General features: G+C 39.3%; 1 protein-coding gene across 4 annotated transcripts in view; it reads left to right on the forward strand.

Moving 5' to 3' along the window:
• LOC133641832 (PHD and RING finger domain-containing protein 1-like) overlaps positions 1 to 12,861 on the forward strand; it is a 34,192-nt gene extending 21,331 nt beyond the window's left edge. For 2 of the 4 annotated variants that reach the window (XM_062035879.1, XM_062035882.1), the window contains exons 12-20: positions 796 to 899; positions 988 to 1,181; positions 1,278 to 1,400; positions 2,382 to 2,536; positions 3,674 to 5,423; positions 7,538 to 8,943; positions 9,020 to 9,096; positions 11,596 to 11,784; positions 11,862 to 12,861. In XM_062035879.1, the coding sequence (XP_061891863.1) occupies positions 796 to 899; positions 988 to 1,181; positions 1,278 to 1,400; positions 2,382 to 2,536; positions 3,674 to 5,423; positions 7,538 to 8,943; positions 9,020 to 9,096; positions 11,596 to 11,784; positions 11,862 to 11,993 (4,130 nt within the window). In that variant the 3' untranslated portion in view covers positions 11,994 to 12,861. Of the gene's footprint in view, positions 1 to 795; positions 900 to 987; positions 1,182 to 1,277; positions 1,401 to 2,381; positions 2,537 to 3,673; positions 5,424 to 7,537; positions 8,944 to 9,019; positions 9,097 to 11,557; positions 11,785 to 11,861 lie in introns of all 4 variants that reach the window. The other 2 variants (XR_009824342.1, XM_062035883.1) reach the window with 2 other exon arrangements.
• The last annotated feature ends 2,452 nt before the right edge of the window (positions 12,862 to 15,313 follow it).

The following is a 15,313-nucleotide window of genomic DNA, read 5'->3' on the forward strand; positions in this document are numbered from 1 at the left end:
ATATTAAGTAACACATGTCAGTGTTTCCCATAAACTGCCAAGATACCTGTGGTGGTGGGGGCGTGGCTATGGGCGTGGTCAGCATGACATCATCGAGGAATTTGCATAATTTACTACAATGATATGATTTTCTCTAAAAAGGCTCAAAAAATGTATACTTACTAATTAATAATAACAGTTTTGTTTTAAACGTCCATCCATCCATCCATCCATTTTACAATATAATTACAACACTTTATGTACATATTTATATACGGTTTGAACAATAAGTTATTCACTGAAATATATTTATTAATTGTGGTTCTTACAAAAAATATATCTTATAAAATATAAAAGCTAAAATGTCTCTTAAAGCTCTGCCCCTTTAATTAGTGCATACTAAATAATTTAACTTTAGCCTACTACTACAACCATATTATTTACCAGCAACACAAAGTGAAAAAGAGGCAGAGGTGTCCTGCCACAGTCAGTAAGAAATAAACAGAAAACAGTAGTGGTCAAATACAAATAAGGCAACAAGAGAAGTATCCTACACTTCTCTTTTGTAAAGTAAATCTGAACAGCCTATATGGGCATCTACATCAACTATAAGATTTGCCTGAGAAGCTGGACAGGACAAAAAACAAACAAAAAAAAAAAAAGTATTTGTGGCGGACGTAATTCTTTCGTGGCGGGCCGCCACAAATAAATGAATGTGTGGGAAACACTGCATGTAATGCCCGTTTTAGGCCCAAGGGTTGCACTAGGGTTAAGAGTGTTTGTGACAAGCAAAGACATTGATGATTTACTGTACAGGAACACGCAGAAAGAAGGCATCCTCTGCTAAGGGGAAAAAAGGTAATTCACGAGTTAAGCGGAGACGTAAAGTTAGGAGGAGGACTAAATCCAGAAAAACTCTGGTGAGTCTCTTTAGCGTCAATTTTGAGCCTTCCACTTCAGTGCAATATGAAATGACTGTCTCGTTTTGTTGTTATGCTTTGTCACAAGGTGGGGAAAAAGGTAGCCACCGCCCATAGCCGCATTGCCAGCAGTCTCGGTCTGTCGAAGGACAAGAAGAACTGTTCACTTCCTACAGTATGTCGGCCGTCAGAGCACACGCTAAGCAGCATGCGAGCTGACATCGGAGCTGCATCGCTTTCGATCCACGGGGATCCTTTTGACCTGGACCCCTTTGTAGATTTGTATGATAGCTGGTTCTTCATAGTGTGTCACACACCATAATAATGTTTATATAATACGATATAATATAATATTTAATAATAATTCATTTGTGGCAGAGATGAAAATGAGCACCAAGAAAGTGTCACGTCATTGTTGGAGGCCAAGAGACGAGGGATCTCTCATTCTGCTTTTCGCTCTCACCAGCCTGTTGCCCGACCTGTGGGTGCAAGCCTTTCAAGGTGAAATTTCATACTGACTTTGGCTTATTAAGCTTTTCAGACTGTACATCCTTATGATGTGATACACATGAATTGTCTCGGAAAATGATTTTTTGTTAATTATTGTAATTCTTTGATGTATTTTTTTTAATACATGTAGTAAAACTATGGAATGGCATATAACCAAATAGAACATTGATAACAATAGGCCGATAACAAATTTTGCTGATAACCATTATTTGTCAGCATTATTTGGAGACCAAATTACTATTAAATATTGATAATAATCATAATAATGGTAAGTTACCCTTTCAAACGCAATAAACTCTTATTTCTACTTGGTATGTTTTACAATGTAATCAGAAGGTCTTGAAATGGACTCTCAATCTCTGAGGAAAAATTTAATTTCAATAAATATTGAACATCTTGAATGTTTTTCCCCAGTTGGAAAAACTGGGTCGGATCTTTTTGTTGTTTTTTTGTTGCAATCACTTTCCAACATTTTCTGCATACTGGTTCATTCGTACGTGTTGATAGGCTCATCTTGCTCATTCAGTTTTTTAAGCCGAAATATTCCCACTCAGGACATGAAGCTTTACAATCATCTTTTTTCCCCCTAAAAGTTGTTACTTTACTGTGCTTTTCCCTAGTGATTAGCTACTAGCGACCTAGAGCCTCTGTGTGTGCATCTTGTGTGTGTAAACTAGTGGTCCTGCCTCAGCCCACGAGACAAAGATTATGGATAACTGACAAGAGGATTCACTGTGTTGATTTATTTCTGCTGTTAACCAATTGGGTTCAGATGCTGAAAGCGATGCAAAGAGTGAACTCTCTTGCACCTGTTGGAAAGCGAGAGACAAAGAAAACAAACACAAACATTGCAATTTATTGACGCAGGCAAAGTTATCAAGTTCCCTTCCATTTATAATTCGATTCATTGATTTATTGACTACCCTCCCAGGCCGAGATACAAGTGCTAAAATACTATGTGTGTTACCCCAGACGCGGTGTGGACGTTACCCAAACTGGCGGTGTTGTGGAGGCAGCGCCAGTGCCTGACCTGTTGGGCAGCATCCTGTCTGGGCAAAGCTTGCTCTTGATGGACAGCTCTAATGTTGTCATCAATCGTGATGGTTCTCTGAAAGCCTCTGAATCAAGTAAGAGTTTTAATCAAAGAGCCAAAAGTCAGAACTTGTCTTACTATTCTTAGTGCATTCAATCGATCGCAACTGGACTGTTTGGTTTGGTTTGTCTCAGAAGACGTTTTGCCTTCATCAGTTCATGCTCATAGACTTAGATTGGTCAGATCTAGTCCTAAATTTAGATTGGTCAGATCTTTTATTGAAATGGAAAACCGCTTTCCAAGTAGGTGTTCTGCCTTTACCACTTATTTAATAGGCCCATCTAAAGTGGGCATTGGTGCAGCGCACAGACTATTCAAACTTCTAATTAATACACGCAACTGTGTGACAAATTATTAGATTAAAAATATTTCGACTTATTTCCCACTTTTCCCACTTATTTCCCACTTCCATTGTGTATTAGGAATGGGTGATATGGCCTAAAATAGTAAAATTCATATTATTTAGTTTGTAAATGATAAAAGAACCATTTCAAAACGGGTTACAAAGGCTCTTAACTGGCAATAACATATTGCATCATTTACGGTTGTATTTTGTCAAAACTTTTATTAATCTACTTGTTAAAGGGGAACTGCACTTTATGCATAAAGACATAGAATTTTGCCTGTCATTCACAATCATTATGAAAGACATGACAACTAATGTATTTTTTTTTACACATTCTAGTCTGCTCACAGCGGAGCCAATGGGAGGTCTTCTATTCTGCCCATAAAACCCAATAAAAAACATCCAAAATGCGCCAACTATACTCCATTTACATTTTGTGTCTTGAATATTAACCAAGTATTAGTGAAATTGTAATTGTAAGGGTAACGCAGACTAACTATTTATAGCGGCGACGTGATCACTAGCGTGTGTGCCTCGCTTCCATTGCACCATGGAGGTGAATATCGCTGACTTAGAAGCGGCTTTTTCACTGTGGCGGGGCTAGCGAGAATGCTACAGTGTGATGAGGATGCGTTTGTCGCTGTCAAATTTCCAGGACACAGCTGGAATCTGTCATCAATATGCATTATTACAATAAAACGATAGTATTAAAAGCTCTATAGTCCGCCAAATGTATATAATTTATATATTGTATCATCTACATCCCGCAACCATATTTTGTGTTTAATTATTCCACGTTTGTTTGTGATTCAACTTCTCTTACAGCAAGGATGTCTGCTCTGAAAACAGGTTTAAGAAGGAGCAGTAGCGCAGAAGAATCCATTGCTCAGGCTGACATTACACCCTTCGTTGAAGAACCTTTGTCCAATCACCACAGCAGTGATCCACTTGGACCATTCTACCAGAGTTCTTCTCGAGGACCCTCATCTGTCAACCATACAGAGCCTTCTCAACATCGTGATTTGCCCCCTAGAGGTCATTTGCGTATTCAGCAGCCACGTACAAACAGACCTTCTCCCTCTTTTGGTGTTCAGAGAGTCGATGAGGGCTCCAGGGAAGCTGCATCCTCATCCAGGCACCCTAACCAAGACTCCAAGAACAAAACACTTCTCCCACAATCCCAACCTACAAAAGCTCCTACAAAGCCCATGTGGGTTGATGTGTCCATCCTACCAAGGATACCAAAAATCAAGCGGGAAAGCAGCGATGTAGCAAAGCATCACAGTAGTAATATTGAACACAACGATAAATCTCCCACCAGGAATAATACTTCTGGCATGCCTGAGACTGCTTTGATTAGCTTTGCAGGGGACGAGAACAGGAAGCATCATGTTGTCCCACAGCAAAGCAGCACTGGTTCTCAGGCGCAAAGACAAGGAACTTCGCAAGCCTTCTCCAATTCATTCTCTTTTTCCTCCTCCACTGGATCCCAATTGTGTAATTCATCAGTATCCTCCCCATCTTCATCATCAGTAAGCTTCCGCATCAACTCCAGTGGGAATTCGTGGCATTCAAGACGACTCAGCCTCCCATCATCATCCACAAGTGGAAGCAGCGTTAAGAATGACATGAGAAAAAAGAGTGATGAGACAAGAAAAAGACAGCTTCACAGAGATAAAGAGAAGCTGTTGGCATCACGCACAGCTGCAAGTAACAATGAGGAGTCAAATGATATTTATGACCCCTTTAATCCCACTGCGTCAGACTCAAGCAGCTCGGACAATGAAGGTGAGCGCTTGGGCAGCAGCTTCCACCAATTAAACACACTTCCCAGCTCAGTGTTCAATCGAGATGTAGCGCAAAGTAAGCAGAAGTTGGTTGGAGTTAAAATCCAAACACAGGAAAATGTAATCTCACAGGAAAAAACAAGGATTGCTAATTTACAGACTTTACCAGAAGTGGCTAGCAGCTTTTCAGAAGTTGTTAAAGTAGAAAAAAACAATGTGTTGGTCGATTCAAAAACTGACAATCGAGCAGCATTGAGTGACATCATGGTAAAGATAGAGCAAGGGCTTGTGAATTTAGGTGAAGACGCAATTTCTGGACACGGTGTGAGAAATGATTCCAGTTCGGAGACACCAGACATTTCTGTGCCTGTTCATCACAGCCTGGACAATATCAAGACAGAGGAGGAAGGTGGACAGAAGGCTGTTAGTCCAAACCCTGACAAAAAGACAGATTATTCAGGCTCGGGCTTACATTCTGTCAAAAGGAAACCAAAGGAGGAAATTAAATCTGATTCCAGGTGTTCACAAAGAGATTTGGCCAGTGAAGAGAACCCCTCCACCCCAGTTCCATCTAAACAGCAGTCCTTTAGTTCAAGCACTGCAGAGTCAGACGGAGGCAAGACTAAAGACCATCATGAATCCAGCAAGGGTGACAGGCAGAAGAAAATGGACAGAGACAGGGCTTCGAGGCGGTCAAGGTCCCAAGAGAGGAGGACGCGTTCTTTATCAGAAAGTGCGTCGTCCAGTTCTCCTGAGAGGATTCACAGAAAGAGAAAACAGAAGTCCAGGTAAAGTGACAATAATAAGCTTTCATCAGCAACTTTTTAACATTTCACAAACTACACTGCTATTTGCTTTTCAGGCAATTAACATTTTGTTTGATTCTGTTTTTCAACAAAACATGTATGCCCTGTTTTTCGTATGATGTTATGGTACGGCCAAACACTTTGCCTTACAAATTAGTCTGTTTGCCTGCATATTGTTCTGCACAATAATGTTCGAACAAAGCAAGCCTTTTTCTAATTGAATTAATCAAATTAATCGATTAATCGTTGCAGCCCTAGAATAAATATGCACTTAACGTGTCTACTAAATACCTTTAACATAATTTTCATGTTAGCAGAAACATGTGTGTTTTTCTAGGCAAGGTAAGTAATTCAAAGTGCCTTATACAAACATTAAAAGCAACATGACACTACTAAAAAAAGTGAAAACAGTCGATTAAAAAGTGGAAAAACATTAAAAACAACAATAATATACTACAATGAAATAAAGGGTTACAGTATAGTGAAGGGGAGAGAAAGGCAAAGAGAAAATGATAATGGAAATATATAATCAAAAAGCACATTGTCAGCATTTTGTAGTTTAAAATGAAGAGCAATAGAATACAGCAAGTAGGTATTTAATTTAGTACTGACAGTTTCAGCAGACCCTCAGATCGGCGGGAAGTTTGTTCCATAGGTTAGGAGCATAATAACCGAATGCTCCCTGATCTTGTTTGGTTCTTGTTCTTGGGACACAAAACAAACCAGTTCTTGACAACTTCAGGGGTCTGGATGCTTTATAGGGAACTAATAGATCAAGCATGTATTTTGGGCCTGGACCATTCAGTGCTTTAAAGACTAGCAGTAACAATTTAAAATATATCATTTGACTCACAGGAAGCCAGTGTAGTGATATTGTCAGTTTCCTATTGTTTGTAAGGACTGTGGCGGCAACATTTTGGCTCAGCTGCAGATGGCTGATTGATTTTTTGTTAAGACCTGTAAAAATGCCATTGTAATAATCTAACCTACTAAAAATTAATGCATGAATACGTTTTTGCATGTCTTGTTTAGCCAGAAACCCCTTAATTCTAGCTATATTTTTCAGACTGTAATAGCCAGATTTGTTGATTAACTTTAAATGTTTGTTGAAGTTCAGGTCTGAGTCAATAATTACACCAAGATTTCTGGCTTGATTTGTAGCTGTCAATAACATGGAACTTTTCTGAACAAATATCTATCACAACAATATGGACTTGTTACTGCTTTTGTGTTTTTAATGTAGTATTTTAAAATAGAAGTGCTTCAATGAAAAGAGAACTCCTTCCTGCAGTGTGCATAATACTTAATGTAAGTCGATTGTTGTCCTGCCATGGTTTTTTTAACTCAAATGTCCCATCAAGAGGGCCAGCGTGCTGTTTGTCTTCTGTGTGACTCGTTTGTGTCTGTAGCCTGTCACTATAGGACCAACTGCACATTTGCACATGAGCGACAGTAACACTACCTGGACAAAGGTGCTTGTGTTCATTCATAAATATAAGACAGCCCCTGTAACACCGCATACATTAGTCTACCGTAGAGGTCATTGAGCGATGGCTTAGTCCTTCTTGTGCTGTGTCTGCTTGGGTCGTCTTCTTCTGTGAATGGCGGTCGTCTTTCGGGGCCCGTTAATAGTTGTGAATTTTCGTTCCGTGCAGCAGGTTTTTTCTTTTTCGAAGGTCGAGTCAATCTTCATCGGTTTTGGAGCTGCGTCGAGTGCATTTAGCACTACGCGCCAAATGGCTGACTGATGGATTGTGTGAAAGCGTTTGATTGAATGTAAAACGATTCATTAGTCCACGATGACCCGTTAAGCAATTTCATTGGTCTGGTGTGACGAGGCAACTTTTATTTGTGGCATGTGAAGATTGTATACCCAGAAAAATTCAAAAATTAGCCGCAGCATTGTATAAAGCGCAGGGATTAAAGCGTGGGCAAAAAATTTGCGTCTTACAGTCCAGAAATTATAATACATTCTTTTTTAGGGAGAAATGACTTCAGTTTTTGTATTAGTCAGTTTTTGTCTGACCTTTTGTAACGGATGACTAACAAAAACAGAGGTACCACTGTACTCATTTTACCTCTATCGTTGTCTGAAGGTCTGGTTCCAGCTCCAGCAGCAGAGAGCGCTCAAGAAGAAAGAAACTTAAACAAAGGAGCGACAAAAGAACGGACAATAGCGAGAGTGGCCGAGAGAGAAGAAGAGTGTCGAAAGACAACAGACGTGGTCGATCTAGATCGAGATCACGGTCCAGAGGTAGATCGAAGGACCGGAGACGTTGGCGCTCACGCTCCAGATCCCTGTCAACATCACGATCCAACTCCAGATCCAAGGAAAGGAGGAAAGAGCACACACAACCGCAACATCGTAAGTTGGAGTTTCGATCGAAAGACAATCGGAGACCCAGATCAAGATCAAACTCAAGAGAGAGAAGGAAAGCAGAGGATTTGTCCAAAATAAACACCTCGAAATTCCGAAGGGACATGAAAAAGGAGAGCAATGATTTTCACGCTTCTGTAAAAGAGGATAAGATTGCACATGTCAAAAAAGATGTGTTGGATTCTACCATTGCAGCAATGAAGAGTGACAGGGCAGACAGTACATCCTCATTTACAGAAGTCAAGACAGAAATAAAAAAAAAAGGGCAGCAATCCATCGATATGTTTGAACATTCTTCCATCACTAAACACATCAAGAAAGAAGATACAACTTTGAACATCTGTAACCAAAGCCTCAAAAAAGAGCCTGTTGACATAGAGTTATGTCAAACGATTAAGACAGAAAGCGTCAAAAGAGAGCCTGTTGATGTAAAGTTGTGTCAAACGCTTAAGACAGAAAGTATCAAAAATAAGCCTGTTGACATGAAGTTATGCCAAGCGATTAAGACAGAAAGCGTCAAAAGAGAGCTTGTTGATATAAAGTTATGTCAAACGGTTAAGACAGAAAGTATCAAAAATAAGCCTGTTGACATGAAGTTATGCCAAACGATTGAGACAGAAAGCGTCAAGAAAGAGCCTGTTGACATAAAGTTATGCCAAACGAATAAGACAGAAAGTATTAAAAAAAAGCCTGTTGACATTAAGTTATGCCAAACCGTAAAAACAGAAGACATTTGTGAATCTACTAAAATAAAAGTGGAGCCGACGTCGTTCGAATTGCCTGTCACCTCACATCACACAGCAGGCTCTCACCAGGATTCACCGAACCACTCTCATCTCGATGTTAAGGCAAACACAGTTGGATTTAAAGTCCCCATCAAGCAGGCCCCTGAACCGGATGAGGACGTCACCATGGATGTTGATCATCACAACCTGGACGGTGTGAAGCCCGAGCACACCAAAGACATTGGTCCCATTGTCAAACAGGAAGACAACAGACAAGAAGGGAGGATTGAGGCAGAGCAGGTGCCGCCTCCATTAGGAGCCAAAGCTAAGATTCAAGGGAAGAGGGTGACCTGGAATATTCAAGAACCTGATGGATCACAACCAGACAAGTCTGCAAGCAGTAGGTGTTGATTTCTTATCTTTACATTATGCTTCATATGCATCTGTTCAATTTTGTTTACCATTCCTTCTTTCAGAGCTTGCACGGTATAAATTAAAGCTGAAGCAGGAAGCGGCTCGGAGACCCTCGTCCACTAAACAGACCACCACTCAGGTAGGGACCTGTTTGCTAATATACACCACCACAATGGAATTGTAGTAAACAATTGTGGTACCTCCAGTTACCAAGTTTTTAAACTTTCCCAACTATGAACCAACACCTAAACAAAAACAAGCTTCCTCATGCAAAGCTAGTCCCCGGATCCAAACATTCCTGTGTCGTATGCCCGGCATTAATTTGGTGCAGACTCAGTGTTGCTCAGCGGCAATACAGGAGCTCTCGTCAGACGGGGTGCAGTAGGCAGCGTATGATTTTGTAGCGTCTCAATAGAGTCACACTCCTTTTGAACTTTAATACCAACATTAACATGCAAGCAGTAGTGCTCCATTCTAACAACATATGTGTAAACTAGCGCACACGTTTCTCTGTCACTTTCCACACCAGTAACAACCAAACCTCCCTATTGTCGAACGAGGTGCCTTCACAAACTCACAAACGCTAAACCTGCTCTTTCATCCTTTTTTTTTAAGATGGAGTAAATGTGTGCTTAACGGGAGAACAGTTGTTTGTGCTAGGTTCCTCTTTAGATAAAGCAGTAGGTTTTACCATTACAGTGGTTATGGTTATGGTGTTAGTCTATTCCGAACAAGCATACAATTGATACATCACATAATTACAGTTTCTCATTAGAGCATGTCCGAAAAAGAGTAGGAAGAAGCAGAGCTTATTTAATATTACCCCTTTTTGTATTATAGCAATTACTAACACATTTGTTACTACTCACTCTAAATAGATAATTAAATCAGTAATTTAATCAGTATATCAGAAAATAAACAAATAGACAATGAGTACCGGTAAGTAATTAATTTAGAAATTTCTCTTTAAGAACCAATGTAAACATGATTAATGGGTATCGGCCTCGACAGAATGCCATATTTTAGTAAAGGTTTGAACACTTGGAACACAATATAAAGTGCTATACAGAGTACTGTATACCAAAAAAACATAACAAGGCGGTGAAGGATCAACTATCTCTTTATTAACAAAGCCAAAACAACAACAACTAACTGAATTGTTTTCCTTACGTGAACGCATGCACGCACACACACACACACACACACGCACACACTAGCCTTGTGGTCCCCTCACGGTTTGAAACCACAAAACCCCTGAACTTTAACAGCCAGGTCGCTAAAATGTTAGAAATAAAAAATAAACTCCATTTTACCTTGTTGGTTTGACTTTTTTTGTCTGCTGGGGGCGGTAAGGTAGGACGGCAGTGTCGACAATAGGGGTATATACCAAGTACTGGTATTTTTTGGTATTGGTTCCAAATTAAGTCAGTCCAAGAGGACTGTTAAAATTCTGGACTAATAAGACGGCTATCGATACTTTTTGTTTTATCCAGCTGACCATTCTAATTATGACAAGCGCACGCTGTCACATTCATTCAGGTACCGCTGCAAAAAAACAAGACAATATACATCCCTATTCAACATCGCTGTAAGTACTTCCTGAATGTTTCAAATAACACACTGCTTGGCCATTGCTTTCTTTGGAGTCATATTGAGCTAGCAAAAACTAGAAACATTTTTGTAAAAAGGCTAAAAAAAACACTTAAAAACTCACACAAAGTAGCATTGTAGCAAATTGTTCTGACTAAATAAGCAGTGAGCACCGTAGATCGATCAGCCTGCCTACAATGGCTGTGCTTCCAGGCACACAATGGGTAGATAAAACGTTTGTACACGGAAGCATATTTTTATTCGGTCTGCAGTATCGCAAATCGAGATTCCATTGTATTTTTAGTATTTCTTTAAACTTTATGATCATATTTTATGCCTAATTATTATTTTTCTGTTTTATAAATGACTTTATATTGTATTTTAAGTGTGCACAGATTACAAACATTTACTATAACAGGTACTATTGTCGAGTCTAGAACCAATTATCCATGTTTACAATGTTTGCTGTTGAAAAAATTAGGGTGGTAACTGGAGGTACCTCTGTAACTGAAGTGAAGTTAATTTTGAGGAGTTTCATGAAAAAATAGGATTGTTATTGTTCATATTTCTAAATTTTGTAAACAAAATTTCAACCTGTTTGTCAATAATTTAACATGTAGGGTCACTGAACCAACAGCAAGTGGCAGTGTTGTTACAGAACGTTGATGTAGCAACAGCTTGTGGCCACAAGGGAAACCTGAAAGTGATGGCGTTTCAGATGAAATGAAACTGATACTGACATCATTACATGCATAATGTAACAGCTGGATTAACATAATCAATGATTTGTTTACTTTAAACTGTTATATCCAGTCAATGTTAAAAAGTAATAACTGTGACAGTTTAAAACACAAAACAGAGTTTGGTCACCATAAAGCATATTATCCAGCTCATGGCATTAATAAGTTTTATCCTTCTTGCGACTACTGCCAAGAACGCCTACTTATCTGTGGACAGCTTTCCGCCGAAACTTGATCCATCGCCAGTAACAGCCCACCCTCTCCCCCAAGGTTGGTCTTTTTTTCATGAACTATCGTGACTGTCGTAGGACACAAGTGAACCTGGCTCGGTCAGTGATTCTTCCAAGAGCGAAGGTGCCTCTGGGGAGTATTTGAAGAAGCTTCACATGCAGGAGAGAGCCGTTGAAGAGGTGAAACTCGCAATCAAACCTTTCTATCAGAAGAGGGACATCAACAAGGAAGAATACAAAGAGATTCTACGCAAAGCTGTGCAGAAGGTGCGTTCTAAGGTGCATTGTCAATATCGTGTCTAGAGCTAAGACTTTAAATTTGAAGTAATTGCCTGTTCCGCTAGGTGTGCCACAGCAAGAGCAGGGAAATTAACCCGGTGAAGGTGGGCATTCTGGTCAAGGCGTATGTGGACAAGTACAAACAGGCGAGGAAACTCAAGAAATCAGAGGCTGAGCCAATGAAAACTGATGATTGACGACGCATCAACACTCATTTTTTTACTGGACTGAAGTTTGCAGTAAGATTTATTTTCTTCATCACACAGGTTTCTATTTTTCTTTTGAGGACATTGACTTGTGCTCAACTGGATTGTTAAGATTGTGTTAGAAGACATTTCACCTCTTTTTTGAGCATGCTTCATCAGATCATGCTCACAGACTTAAATAGGACAGCTCTAGTCTGAGAGCCTGGTGAAGCATCCAAATTATCGGTCCTCTACAAAAGGGGATATTCTTGTAGAAAATAAATTTTCTGAATACAAGAAGCGCCATGCTTGGAGAGGATAATTACTGTACTTTGGATCCGGCACCAGGTGAGCGTACGAGGATGAAGCAGGCTAAAATGAGAGATGAAATGTCTTCTAAGACAAACTGAATAGTCCAGTTGTGATCGATGTACTGCCCTGAGAGAACAATGACATGTATCAATGGGAATATTCACACGTATCTGTTTCTGTCTTTTACTGGGATTCAAGTCTTTTTGCACTTCACAACATAATGGTGTTTTTTTTAAGGATTAGGTGTCTGATTCTCTGCACTGCGAATATGTCACAGGTAGAGTTAAAGCAGCTAATTAAATTATGAAAAGTCTTTATTATGCTACATTTGAAAAAATCAAATCAGTTCAACATAGATTGTAGATCATTTAGATTTAATTACATGAATATTTCTCTCCGCAAATGCTGCCTGCGATATGACTTGAATTTAGTAAAGTTATGATTGTTTTGTAACAAATGAATCTGTGTGTAATCAGTTTTCTTCCGTCACTAATTTGTAACCATCCACATCTAACACAATGCTGGTAGACTTCAGTCATGAGCTTTCAAATAAATTATTGAGTCATTTTTCACTAAAGCATCTTTCATTTGGTTTAAACAACCAGTTACTAAGTATTTTAGGTAAACTATAGTACATCTGTCAATCTGTGACGTCACAAATGGCCCACTTTTAAAAAGAGACTGTAAAACACTGCATTCACAAGGTTGCAAGCTCACACCCAAATGCATGAACCTTATTATTTGACACTTTGGCATTGTTTAACAAGGGTATCCAAAATTGTAACAACATTTATGAGTCAGAAAAAGGACGGCATGGCTTGGTTGGTAGAGTGGCCGTGCCAGCAACCTAGGGGTTTCTGGTTCGATTCTTGGCTTCCGCCATCCTGGTCACACGTTCTTGAGCAAGACACTTCACCCTTGCTCCTGATTGGCAGTGGTTAGGGCCTTGCATGGCAGCTCCCGCCATCAGTGTGTGAATGTGGAAATAGTGTCAAAGAGCTTTGAGTACCTTGAAGGTAGAAAAGCGCTATACAAGTAGAACCCATTTACCAGAAAATAGGAAAATCATCATAGGTCCTTTTTAATGGGGTCATATTGTGTATTTTTTTCTACATTTTAACTTTCTTGTGGTCTACGTAACATTAACATGTAATGGTTGTTGTTTGGTAAAAAATTTGTATAGATTGTTTTACAAACCATATTCAAGCGGCTTTGTTACTGTCTTTTCAGAATGCTTTGTTTTGTGGGCGTTCTTATTGTCGTACCTCCACTTCGACTGCATCTTCTCCCCGTCAGCCATGTTGGGGTTTTTAGCACTTGCATATTGAGTCTACTGACAGATATGTTAGAACTGTACGCTATTGTGTATTAGAAATGGCAACAGCAGAGAATGCATATGCATGTGCATGTAGGAGCCAGTCTGCCCCACAACCAGAGGATAGAGACAAAAAAGGAACTTTGTGACTATGACTTCGGACCACAATGGCGGACTCGCGTGAAGTTCTTTTCCATATATAGAGATATCCGCTGACGTCACAAGCTGGGCAAATTCCAAACAGCTCATTTAGAGAAAGTATGAAGAAAGGCAAGATTGTTTTATAAATATCCCCGCCATGCCTCTATGGCTCAATTTCAAATTTGCAGGACTTATGCAGATCCCAGATCGACAAAAACAGGTACCAATATGTAGTAAAAGTTGGTGTTGCCTAATAGGTCCCCTTTAAGATAATATTGTCAATATTAGAATGGCCTTGACAGCATATGGTATATTTAACTCAACCAGGCTGAGTGGCATTTTCCGGTAGAAATATGGAATAAATTAGGGATGCGCGATATGTTTTTTTCAAGCCGATATCGATGAATTCCTGCTTCTTAGAGGGGAAGGGCTTTTTTTTTTTTTTGGCCTATCGTTCACAATCAATATGAAACACATGACGACTAATGGATTTAAAAAAAAAAAAATTCTAAATATTAAATAAACCTAAATAAAAGTCTGCTTACAGCGGAGCCAATGGTAGGTCCTTTATTCTGCCCATACAATGCGACAAAAACACATTCAAAAAGCGGCAACAATATTCATTTACATTTCATGACTTGAATATTAACCAAGTATTAGTGCTATTGTTATTATAAGCGCTAACACAGATAAACTATTTATAGCGGCGACGTGATCACTTCCGTGTGTCCCTGTGTTTACATCATCGTTTGGTCTGCTGTTTCCTCGTTCCTTGCTCCCTGGAAGTTTACTGTAGATCATCATGCATCTCACCTGAAAAGTAGATTGCTGAGAATATAATCCGATAAATTGGGATACTTTGACAGCCACGAGAAAGACACGAAAAGCACTTGCATTTGAAATTAATGCGCTGCCTATGCCTAAAATGATCAAAAACATAAATAATAAATGTTATTATAAATGTGCCTGTTACTACATTACATATATACTTACATCATGTATTTAAAACCCTAATGGAGGTGTTTGGATGTTTTTTAAGGGTTTTTTTTAGGCAGAATTAAGAGTCTCCCATAGGCTCCATTGTAAGCGGACTTTTGATCACATTCAGAATGCAATAAAAAAATAATCCATCGTCATGTCTTTTATAACGATTGTAAACAATAGAAAACATTCCAATAAAAGTGCAGTTCCGCTTTAAGGCCAATAACTTACATATATCTATTAAATTTTGATTTACCGGTAACTGTAGTTTGTGCACACCTGGAGGTAAACAAGACTCAAAGGTAGATTTCACAAACTGCCTGTGGATTTGTCCTGACAAAAACCGGTATCTTCAACTATGGTAAAAGGCTGGTTGTCCAGTTCAATAATTTCAATGATGAAATCACAGATTACAATGCTTTAGCACCCTAGTCATCGCTGGCAAATGTTTTGCTCTGTACAAACGCCTCCCTTTCTTTGTAGTTAGCTTTGGGCCAACTTCTTTATCAGCAGGCGTCCTCTATGAAAGAAACCCCCATGTTTGTTGACAATCAGCTCAAGGAGTTTATGGCAGGCTGTTTAG

The sequence above is a fragment of the Entelurus aequoreus genome, linkage group LG24, assembly GCF_033978785.1.
Source record: "Entelurus aequoreus isolate RoL-2023_Sb linkage group LG24, RoL_Eaeq_v1.1, whole genome shotgun sequence".
Classification (NCBI taxonomy): domain Eukaryota; kingdom Metazoa; phylum Chordata; class Actinopteri; order Syngnathiformes; family Syngnathidae; genus Entelurus; species Entelurus aequoreus.